The sequence below is a fragment of the Grammomys surdaster genome, unplaced genomic scaffold, assembly GCF_004785775.1.
Source record: "Grammomys surdaster isolate TR1022 unplaced genomic scaffold, NIH_TR_1.0 324, whole genome shotgun sequence".
In the NCBI taxonomy this organism is placed as follows: Eukaryota; Metazoa; Chordata; class Mammalia; order Rodentia; family Muridae; genus Grammomys; species Grammomys surdaster.
The window spans coordinates 594,370-606,550 of NW_021604743.1; the positions used below are offsets into that span (position 1 = coordinate 594,370).

General features: G+C 42.5%; 1 protein-coding gene across 3 annotated transcripts in view; it reads right to left on the reverse strand.

Moving 5' to 3' along the window:
- Dtnb (dystrobrevin beta) overlaps positions 1-12,181 on the reverse strand; it is a 204,225-nt gene that overhangs the window by 47,780 nt on the left and 144,264 nt on the right. For all 3 annotated transcript variants that reach the window (XM_028778099.1, XM_028778098.1, XM_028778097.1), the window contains exons 11-12: positions 5,351-5,440; positions 2,880-2,967 (exon numbers count right to left, since the gene is read on the reverse strand). In XM_028778099.1, coding sequence (XP_028633932.1) covers positions 2,880-2,967; positions 5,351-5,440 — 178 coding nt within the window. The remainder of the gene's footprint in view (positions 1-2,879; positions 2,968-5,350; positions 5,441-12,181) is intronic.

The window sequence follows — 12,181 nt, forward strand, 5'->3', positions numbered from 1 at the left end:
ACACACACCTTGAGATTTTAGTATCAGTAACTTATAAAAGAGAACTGTGAGGGCTGAAGAGATGCTTCAGCAGTTAACAGCATTGGCTGCTCTTCAAAAGGATCCAGGTCTAGTTCCCAACATCTACATGGTGGCTAACAACCCCCTGTAACTCTCGTTCCAGAGGATCTGATGCTTTCTTCTGGCCTTCTCCCACAGTCAGAACATGGTCCGAGAATGAAGCTGTGTGTGGAGAACTCTGAGTGCTTGAGAGAAAACTTCAACAAAGCAAGAGTCTTAAGAACTCAGCTTCTTCAAAACCACAAAAGTGTTCTTAGAGTAGGCTTTCACGCCCCTTCCCAGGTGTAGCAGATAGGAGTGAGTTTACTTCAGATTATTCATTACAGCTGACTAGTATTTGTTTATATGCCTCTATGGAAAACATGTTTTTGCCACATGTGTGTTCAGCTTGCCTGTGACATGCAACTGCCCTTGTGACTACACATGCTACTCATGTGGATAACATCAGTTTATACTGATGGCTTTCAAATAAAACTTCAGTGCTCCTCATTGACTGGGTCCATCTCCCAGGTCCCACCGCCTCTAGAGCAGTGAATAGTACACAGACGTTATCTGTAGGAAACACACCCAGATACATAAAATAAAAATAAAGCTTAAAATTTTTCCCTTCCCTGACAGAATTGCTTCTGTGCTGCTGTTGGGAGTCTATTTTATGTATACTCTACCCTGTTCCCTTGGTTTGTCTGTCCATCTTTTAACTAAACCTCACTCTTTGTTTGGCTGGCTGGCTGGCTGGTTTTTTGAGACAGAGAACTCACTCTGTAGACCAAGATGGCTGCTGGAACTCACGGAGATTCACCTGCCTCGGCCTCCAAAGTGCTAGGATTAGGGGGTGTGGCTAAACCTCACTTTCTTGATTACTAGAGCTTTATAGTAGGCCTTGGTTTTACCTAGGGTGATATTTGCCAACTCTGTTCTTTTTCAAGACTGTTATAGTTACTCCGAGTCCTTTAGTTTTCTAGACATATTTTAAAAATGAGTTTGCCAGTTTAACAACAAACAGAAGCCTGTTGAGTGTGGCACAGAAGCATATGCCTATAATCCTAGCACTGGGGAGGTGGAGGCAGGAGGAGCCTCCAAAGTTCTAGGCTGGACTAGTCTACACAGTGAGACACAGCCAGCTAGGGTTGCATAGTTAGATTCCCAAGTTCCAACCCCGACCCAGCCCAAATCAAGTATCTGTTAGGCCTCTGACCAGTACTGTCTGTAAGTCAGTTTGAAGATACATCCTTATGTGAACAAGTCTTCAGTTAATAATATGGCATATCTCTCAATTTACACAGGCGCTCCCTGTCTCTTAGCAAGGTTGTATAGCTTCTAGTCTTAAATCCCTTTCATTTTTATTATTCGTCTTCTTTTTGGTGTACTGGAGATTGAGTCTAGGGCTAGGCAAGCATGTTAGCATTGGGCTGCATGCTCCCTGTGCTCTCTATGCTTTTCATCTTTTTTTTTTTTTTTTTTTTTTTTCTCGAGACAGGGTCTCTCTGTGTAGCCCTGGCTGTCCTGGAACTCACTCTGTAGACCAGGCTGGCCTCGAACTCAGAAATCCACCTGCCTCTGCCTCCCAAGTGCTGGGATTAAAGGCGTGCACCACCACCGCCCGGCTATGCTTTTCATCTTGTAGCACGCTATAAGCTGACTTGCATGTTCTAGTAGTGTTTGCACAGGTTCTACAGCAGACCATGCTACTTTCAAAGATCATTTTACTTCTCAGTGTTTATACTTGGTGTTGCTGGCTAGGTCTTCTAATGTAACTGTAAACAGAGACAGTAAAATTAGACTTGGAAGACAAATAGGGAGGATTGCAAGATTTAGTCTTTAATGTCCACACTATCCAGCAGTTTTTGTGTAAGCATTGCTCAGAGAGAGGAAGTCTGTCCTGTTTTTATTCTTGGAATGCATAGGAATTTTTTTCACAAATGGCACTGTTCTCTGTCAAATGCCTCTTCTGTATCTACTAATATGATTTTACAAACTTCTTTAAATTGTTAATTACACGGATTTATTTAATATAGTACATAGATTTGTATTGCTTGGATAAATTAAACTGATCATGGAGTACTACCCTTTTCACATATTTTTTTTTAGCTCCTCTAAGACTGACAAATTCAACAATAAAGCCATCAGGACATGGAGTTTTCTTTGTGGGAAATTAATTATGAATTCAATTTCTATAACAACCATTAACTGATTTTTTTTTTTTTGGCTAACTTATGTGTCAATTTTTTTTGGTGTCTTTCAAGAAAGATGCATATTGCATCTGGGTTAACCTTTTTTGTTTTTTATTTTTTGAGACAGGGTTGCACTATGTAGCCCTAATTGACCTGGAATTTGCTTTGTAGACCAGGCTGGCTTCAACCTCACAGAGATCTATCTACTCAACTCTGCTTCCTGAGTGTTGGCATTAAAGGCATTCACTAACATACCTGGCTGGGTTATTTATTTTATTGAAGATAATACTTCATCTTATACTTTCAATTTCTGTAATATCTGTAGGGATGTCCCTTCTCATTCCTGACACTGGTGATTTGTACTGTCTCTCCTTTTCCCTTGATCTACTGATTGTTAGGGGTTTACACTAAATGTATTGATATTTTTAAAGAACTAAATTGCTTGATTTTCTCTTTTTAATTTGTGTTTCAAAGAGAACATTACAGATAAAATTAAAGGCTCCTCCACTCTCTTCCCTACACACATCCTTACTTTCTATTCCCCAGCAACCCCTTCTCCTGAGGGTCATAATTACTATTCTCCTATGTAATATGCATATTCAATAATGCTACCTTCAGATGCTCTCCTGAGATCCTTGGTTCACTTACCATGTTTCCTGCCTCTGCAGCTAGCCGGGCAGCATATCGGGCTATAAGCCGGTGTTCCTCATCCAGTCGGCTAGGACTGTCCAGGACACTGTCAAGGAGATAAAATCCAACAGGTGTCTATCAGATATCTCTAATTCTTGTCTGTTCTTCAAGGAGAAAGGCTTGTAAGATGTAGGGGCCTGAGTCACAGACTAACAGGCTTCTGAGACAAGAGGATTTAAGGACATACTGAGGCTGCACATAGCATCCCTATGCATCCACATCAGCAAAGGGGCAGTGTCTTTTTGAAAGAAGGGCTAACAAAAGACATCCTAGAAAAAGCCTAGTACTTTATAGTGCTAGGTCTTCAACTAAAAGAAGACTTAAAAAAAAAATGATGGGATCATGAAAATCAGAAGGCTAAGAAAAAGTAAACTTAACACTGGCTGAAGGAAATGGGAATCCCCGCCAGGGTTGGCCAAGCAAACCTCTCAAGTTGGAAAGAGTTCATGGTATTAGATTTAACACCCCCTTTCTCTTCTGTTAAAACACTCATTTCACACATGGGCATAGTTTGGAGTGGACCAGTCTATTATTTATTATTATTATTATTATTATTATTATTATTATTATTACTATTACTATTGAGATGAGTTATTTCTCTATTGCCCAGACTGAGCTCTCAATTTTCCAGCCCTAGTCTCTCCAGAACAGGGATTGCCATGGAGAACAAGTGAGTGCCATTGTGTGCTGCCTCACCCATTATTGTAAATATGTAAGAATTCATGCAGACAAGGTACCAGATAAAATGGTACCCAACAAAAGATCAGCTCCACAAATAGAGCTGGCTTTTTCTTTTTGTCAGTTCTCAATCTGCAGCCCACGCTAGTCTTGAATTCACAGTAAGCCTCCTTTCCTCTTTTCCTCTGCCTCCTAAGTGCTGGGATTACAGACATGAGCCACCATACCCACTAAGAAGCTTTAGAGCGACAGGGATGGTGATGCCTTTACCTGAGTATGAGAGGCTAAGTCAAGAGGATCGTAAGTTCAAGGTGTGCCTGGACTACAAAATGAGTTCAAGGACAGCTAGGGTGATTTGTTTCAACAGGAAAAGTAAACGAGGACTAGGGATATTGCTTGGTGGCAATGTAGTTGCCTAGCATGTTTGCAGCCCTTAGATCAATCCTTAGTGCCGCAGAATAAAACATCAACGACAACAAATTACTGGTTTGTTATTCATCTGTCCCAGCTGACTTAGTTTTAGAATCAGCCAAGAAATCTCTGATTCCTTCAAGGCAGTATGGGGCTCATGTCCTTAGACTGTAGATCACAGAGGATCTGGACCAGTGGTCACCAGTCCTTGCTAACTAAACCTCCCATTAAACTCATGGGTTGAATGGGAGGCGTAATCTCTGCTGCTGGTTTACATGGGAAGCTTTCTAGGACCCTAGGCAATTGCCTTTGCTGACAGAACGTTACTTACCCCGCCTGAGATAAACACTTGTGTTCTCAGAGACCAAGAGGCTGGGACAAGCACACAGATGCCATCTGTTGCACAGGGAGACTCTGACAGAGTTTGCAATAATCAATCTCTTTCTCCTTCCCACAGGAGAAGCCCATCAAACCCACCCGGGAGTCTGTAGGACCTGATTGTTCCCCCAAGACTTTAGGGAGAGGGAAGTGCCGTAACTAATGCTGTTGCTCACTCATACCAGTAAGACTATTGGAAACAGTGTGAATCACTGTGAAATGCAGCAGTTAAAACAGTCCTTTCCATTTGTATATGCTTTTTTTGTTTGTTTGTTTTTTTTGTTTTTCGAGACAGGGTTTCTCTGTGTAGCCCTGGCTGTCCTGGAACTCACTCTGTAGACCAGGCTGGCCTCGAACTCAGAAATCCGCCTGCCTCTGCCTCCCAAGTGCTGGGATTAAAGGCGTGCGCCACCACCGCCCGGCATATGCTTTTATTTTTATGTATGTGTGGTATGTGTGCATGCATGTGTGTGGGCAGGCTACAATGGCATGCCAATGGGGGTCAGTGGACAACTTTCAGGAACTAGTTCTTTCCTTCGACCACTCAGGTTACTCTGCTCATCTCTCTGGCCCCAAACAGTCCTTTTCATATGTACATTTTCCTCAATGACAACTGCTGAAGAAGAGAACATAAAAACCATGTCCTCTCTGAGCGTGTTCCGGCTTTGGAACTTCAGACTTCTCAGGGGTGTACGGACTCCTCTGGTGTAACCAGCAGGGATGGTACCTTTCTTTCAGAGACTGACTAACTCCATGCTGAGGTGAGTGCCAGGCTTGGCCAGGCTCCTTCTCTTGTGAAAGCCAATGCTTTGGCAATTAAGTCTGCCAATCACAGCTGGCAGCTGTTCAAATATACCACACAGGCAGAACTTCTCCTGCTGGCAACCCCAGGAACCAGATCTCACCCCCTCCCTCAGAGCAGCCTTGGCTGCACTCCCAGTGCTGCTGCTCTACCAACTAACCGTGTGCAGTGCTGCAGACGAGCCACATAGGAGGCTATCAACGCATGCTCATCGGCCAAGAGATTGGGCATGTCTTGGCTATACTGTAACCTGGGAATGATGGAAGCAAAGACAGCAAGCATAACACAAGTATAGAAGAAGAAATGAACATGGATTAAAATCAGCAAACTTAAAAGTAAAACAAACAAATCATAATGAAGAAAAGGTAAAACCGCTATGCATAATGAAATATGGTGTTAGGTCATGGAGATCTGCCCACTGACACACAGGAGTCTTTTCTCTCTTTGGTTGACTGAAATTTGTCCTGAAGGGAGAACCCTGTTCACCAGTTCTTCCCAGGTTGTGGGCTCTAAGATAGAATTACTTTTCAGGAAAAGCCCTCTGGCAGAAAAAAACTGAGCACAGTCAATCTATTTATTACTGAGTGACACCCTAATGGTATGCTTTTATGGCTTCTTTCTACACTTAAGAATTTCCAGTGTTACTACAGGTTACCTGCCAGGTAAGTATCTCTACTCCTACTGAAATGCAAGTTCTCATAGAACCAGCTCCTGAATGAACTCATTAAAATTGCATCTAACAGTAAGACAGCTCAGTGAGGTTCTCTCTTACAGATAGATATATGGAAGATCCATAGCACACGAGCTTTAAACAACAAGAACAACAACAACTTTTAGCTCTGGAAATGACAAAATTGCAGAGCCATCTAGTGAACAAACCTCACCACTTAATCACTCTTGTTTGAACAGCTTCCCTTTCCCAACTTTACTGTTATTTATTTCTTTTTTAACGATTTATTTATTTTATATACGTGAGTACACTGTCGCTGTTTTCAGACACACCAGAAAAGAGCATCGGATCCCATTATACATGGTTAGAAGCCACAATGTGGTTGCTGGGAATTGAACTCAGGACTTCTTAACCACTGAGCCATCTCTCCAGCCCCAATTTTATTTTTCATAAAAACATTCGCTCAATTTGTGTGTGTGTGTGTTTATAAAGGTGCATATGAGGATGTCAGAGAGTTTCTTCTTCCACCAAGTGTGTTACTTGTACCAAACTTGAGCCGTCGGGCTTGGCAGCACGTATGTTTTACCCACTGGACTATCTTGTCCTTTCTCCTCAGTCATCCTTTTCTGCATAAGTTGACTGAGTACCTGTATCTCCTCACATTTAGCTCTCAGGCAATTCTTTTTACCTGGGAATCCCTGTGCCCTTGTATCTGTGAGATAGTGAAGACACAGAATCTCAATGTTACTACATCTAAAATTTCTGATGATGTTTTAATACCTGAAACCCAAATGAAAAAATGTTCAGATCTTACAAAATATACTTTTCAGTAAAAATGATCATTCAAAGTAGATTCCCACTACATTTTGTTGATATTGCCTCTTTCATGTTGTGTCCGATTGACACATTTCTATTTTATTTTATGTTTTCTTTTTTTGTTGTTGTTTTTGTTTTCTAGACAGGGTTTCTCTGTATAGCCTTGGCTGTCCTGGAACTCACTCTATAGACCAGGCTGGCCTTGAACTCACAGAGATCCTCCTGCCTCTGCCTCTCGAGTGCTGGGATAAAAGGTGTGCGTCACCATCGGATGGCAACATTTCTATCTTAAATCCAGAACAGTTCTCTCTTTCCCTGCTCCTTTCCTGTATGTGAAGAAGCCAAGCTATCTTGTGGAATTCTGGGTGTTACTAGTTATTTTCTGTGTAGTCACTAAGTTTGCTTTTGTATTCTCTACGGTTACAGCTAGATGCTTATGTTTTTGCTCTTACTTGTTTTGAGAAAAGACAAGAATTTGATGTTTTTTTTTTTTTTTCGTTCTTTACCCACATTCAAGATGATCTTTCTTATAGACTTATGGATGATACTATTGGCCCTATTGCTCCATTGTCACCTGCCCCCCCCACTCACCTTTACTCTTGTATTTAGCATGTGTGTGTGTGTTTATTAAGGTCTTACTATGTAGCTATGATGGTCCAGAACTCAAGAGATCCACCTACCGCTGGAACTACAGGCATGTGCCAGCATGCCTGGATGTTTCTAGCATTTATAAAAATATTTTATTTTTATTTTCAATTATACATAAGTGTGTGTAGGTACAGGTTTGTGCATGTCAGTGTGGCACCTCAGTAGGCCAAAAGAAGGTATTGAACCTCCTGGAGCTAGAGTTACAGGCAGCTGTTAGCTAACCAACATGGGGTAGTTGGTCCACAAGCTTCCAGAGGACTCTTCTGTCCCTGATAGCACAGTAAGTGATTACAAATACGAACCATTCTATCTACCAGAGATGCTTGTGTAGCAAGTGCTTTCACCCACTATCTTCTTGGTTCTGAATTTCTACGTTTTAAAAGGATTGAAAGAGACATGTCCCCTATGGTCTCAGGGATTTGAATACTTGGTCCTCAGTTGGTGATGATGTTTGGTGAGGTTTAGGTGGTGCAGCTGAAGAAAATATGTCACCAGAGATAGGCTTCAGTATTAAAAGCCTCTCTCCACTTCCATTTTGTTTTCTACGTTCCTTGCCTGCATTTGAAAACACGTGTTCTCACTTCTCCTGCCACCACGTCTGCTGCTTGCTGCTCTGTCCTCCATCATGATGGATTCCTAACCCTCTGAGAATATAAGCCAAAACACGAACAAACAAAAACAGTAACAGAAAACAACCCCCAAAGCATTCTTCTGTAATAAGTTTCCTTGGCTGTGGCATTTGATCACAGTAACAGCAAAGTAATGAATACAGTGTGTCTGTAGATGTGTGTGGGAACACACATGGCATGTGTGGAAGGTCAGATGACAGCCTGCATGAGTTGGCTCTCTCCTTCTACCTTGTGGGTCCCAGAGATGAAAGTGGGTATCAGGCTTGATGGCCTGCGCCTTTACCTGCTGAGCCACCTCAATGGCCCTGCTGTTGAGCTTTTGGTCTCATACATCTCATGCTGGTCTCCAACTAGATTTATGGCTAAGGCTGGTTCCGAACTCCCTTGCACTCCCTCAGACAGGGTTTCTCTGTATAACTATGGCTGTCCTGGAGTTTACTATGTAGAGCAGGCTGGCTTTGAACTCAAAATCGGCCTGCTTCTCACTCTCAATGCTAGCATTAAAGGTGTGCGCCACCATGCCATGCTGGTATTGAACCTTCAATCATCCTAAATGCTGAGATTACAACATGTGCCAACATATTCCATCACAATTACTTCTTTAGACCTAATTAATTATGGACAGCAACCAAACCAGCTTCCATTCTACTGGAGGAGATGAAGAGTAATCATCTTCAAAATTTATTTATTTTATCTATGCACACACATGTGTAGGCACAAGTGTGCCATAGAGAGTGTGGAGGTCAGAGGTCCACTCTGGCACTGGTTCTCTCCTCCCACTATGTGGGCTCTGAGGATGGAACTCGAGCCCTCAGGCTTGGCAGCAAGCACTTTTACTCACTGGGTCATCTCACCAGCCCAAAGTAGTAATTTCACAATATAATCAAATAATAATAATGAATACTGTGCAGAAAAATTTAAAATATGAAACGGATGGAAAGTTTTAGATCTTTACATTAGATGACAGAATTTAAGACAGTGATGTCTTTCAACTCCTTCGTTTCTATTCAAAGTGCTAGACATTTAGGGGACTGACATCCAACGAAGGCTAAAAGCAGCAAGTGACTTCTAATTTGCCGGTGGACAGTTATTCACGAATACTCTCTGCCTCAGTGGAAGCAGCCCTCCCAATTACTAAGGACCAGCTGCTCGGATCCCAGTGTCCTTTGTGCCCTGACTCTGAGGGAGTTCAGACACTCAGCCATGCTCACCTCCCTGTCACTCAGCCCACAGGTGTGCTGAAGTGAAGCTGTTAGAGATTCAAATTTTGTACCTTTGTCCCCTCCCTGCAATAATCAGAACATACTACTAACAGAATAGATGTGAAGACCTCCGTAACCTGCTGTATTGAGAGGCCGTTATCTCCTGTGTGGAACTCAATAATGAGCCACAACAGGCTGATCTCCAAAGCACTATTTCTTGGCTATAATATTCCAGAGTTTAATAAGGGCAGTTTGTCTTTAGAAATGCAGCTTATCAGTTTAGCATTCTTATTCTAAATTCATTAAGTTAAAATGTCTGCTTTTCTCAAAAGGCCAAATAGTGACTATTTCAGGCTTTGGAGCCCAGGGGATTTTTGCTGTAACTGCTCAGTTGCCATTTTAGAGGACGCAGCCATAGACAGTATATAGTCAAATGGACATGGTTGTATGGTAATAAAACTTTATTTACAAAATGAGGCTGTTACTTGCAGGGTGCAGATTGCAGATGATTGGTAGCAGAAACGTAGCCTGAGGCTGGAGACAGATCACTCAGTATGCCAACCTCTCTGTAGACTTGGGAGTCTTTGTTATATTTTCAAATTTGGGTCAATTTTAGGCTCTAAGGAAGCACAGAGCAACACTGACTGGTTTGACTACTTTGTTTAAACTGATTTTGACTCCAAATATGTGCTAGAGCACCCAGTGCCTTGGATGAATTTAGGTGTCCCCAGGGATGCACTGCGATCATGGTGAGAGCAGAGGATACACTCTTCCATGGTGACACAATCCAGAGCTGACAAGCTCTGGAAGTAGCATGCTCTATTTCCTGGTAACCCTCTCCAGCCGAGATCAATGGGTAAGGTGCTCCAAATCTAACAGGGTCATTCCAGGCTACAACGTGCTAGCTTGTGTTGTCCCTGCCAGACTTGCTGCACAAGTCTCCGGTGCTCTTCAGTTTGGGCTAAGTTTGAAGGGACTGTGGTAAAACCTACCAGACAATGCCAGACAGAATGAATGAAGGCCAATGCACAAGGCTAGAACGAAGAGCCCCTGGAGTACCTGATCTTTGTGACTAAACCACAGGTCAAAATGAGAATAAGAGAGCCAACATTCAGGAACCAAGGCAGTAATAACAAGCTAAATCACAAGTCAAATGCAGCCTGGTGACATGGCTTAGAAGGAGAAGGTCCTTGCTGCCAAGCCTAATACTATAATTTGATCCCTGTAACCCACCTGACAAGAGGAGGGAACAGACACATGCCTTCCTCTCCCAAATACATAAAAACATAATACAAATTGCTGGTTTTGGGGAGCTTGAGACAAGATCTCTTTATATAGTCTTGGCTGTCTTAGAACTCCATATGTAGACCAGACTGGCCTCAAACGTGTAGGGATCCACCTGCGTCTGCCTCCTGAGAGCTGGGATTAAAGGTGTGTACCTCCACACATACAGATCCCGCACTATGCCAGCCTCTCTGTAGGGGTCAAGAGGTTTTTTTTTTTTAAATATTTTCAAATTTGGGTCAATATTAGGCACTAAAGAAGCATAGAGCAACACTGACTGGTTTGTTAAACTGTATGTTAAAACACAGTACAAAATTTAAATATATATTTATATATTATATATATTTAAATACATATATAATCTATATATAGGAGAGAAACAGTGGGAGGAAGCAGGAAGAGAGAGAGAAAGAGAGAGAGAGAAAGAGAGAATGACTCACTATATAGCTGTGGTTGCCCTGCAACTCACTATGTAGATTAGGCTGGCCTCAAACTCAGAGCTCTGCCTGCCTCTGCCTCCTGAGTGCTGGGATTAAAGGCCTCCCAGCTTCAAATAAATAATTTTTAAAAAGTCAAATGCAAAACGAAGCAGTTACGGGTATGTAGATTTAACTGGTGAATTTAATTACATATAAATCATAACTCAATAAAGATCACAACAGTGACATGGTGGCTGCTCTCTGGAGCTGAGCAGAAGAGAGCCAGCCGGTCTGCTCTTCTCTTCACCGAGATGAGGTGGAACAGGTATGGAGGGAAGGTAAGCTCAGATATACATGTAGGGCGTTGAGGTACTGGGGAAGCACCTACAGTGCTCCTGAGTGGAACTCAGGAAAGTGATGTGGTTTGGGACTAGATGTGGAATCACTAACAGAAGGCTCAAATAAGAGACCTGAAGAAACACAGTACACGGGATCACAGAGCTATAGGAATTTAGAGCCTGGAGAAGGTGGAAAGAGATCAAAACTTAGCTACACCAGAATTTAGAGTACAATAAACAATTCAGTTCCCTTGAATTTTAGTTGCATTCCTTTTTCATCTTCTAAACACAAGACTGGGAAGGAAAAAGCATGTTTGGTCAAATGGTATGAAGCACTCAGGGAAGACACGGCAGCAGCTGTATCTGTAGTACTAATAAGCTTGAGAGCTTCCCAGTGTCCTCACTATCAGCAGGGAAAACCAGGTGATCCCAACAGCAAACCAGAAGACCATTCTCTGGCTCTGGAAAGCCCTTGGGTTCAGAGAAATGTTATTGTTTTAATATAGCGGGAGAAATCTGGCCCCTGTCAAAGTGGCTGGAAGACATTCTGGGAGAAAATAATTAAAAAACAAAAACCCAGGGGCAGGCGAGCAACTCAGCAGCTAAGAGCACCTGTTGCTTTTGCAGAGGACCCAGGTTCAGTTCCTAGTACCCATATGATGTCACAGCTGTCTGTAACTCCAGTTCCAGAGAACCTGACACCGTCTTCTGGCCTCTGTAGATGACAGGCATGCATGTGGTTTACACACATGCAGGAAAACACTCCTATATGTAAAATAAACTTTAAGAATCCAAAATAAAATGAAACAAACTAACAAACAAAAAACTCATACCAAATATTCCGAATACCCAGTGACCTCAATGGAAAGCCTTTCTGGAAATGGGACAGCATGGGGACACACACAGAGCAGCGGTGTAGATCTGGTAGAAGGGAGTTGCTGCGGATCACCCTTGGCCTAGGTAGATCCCTCTGCGGATCACCCTT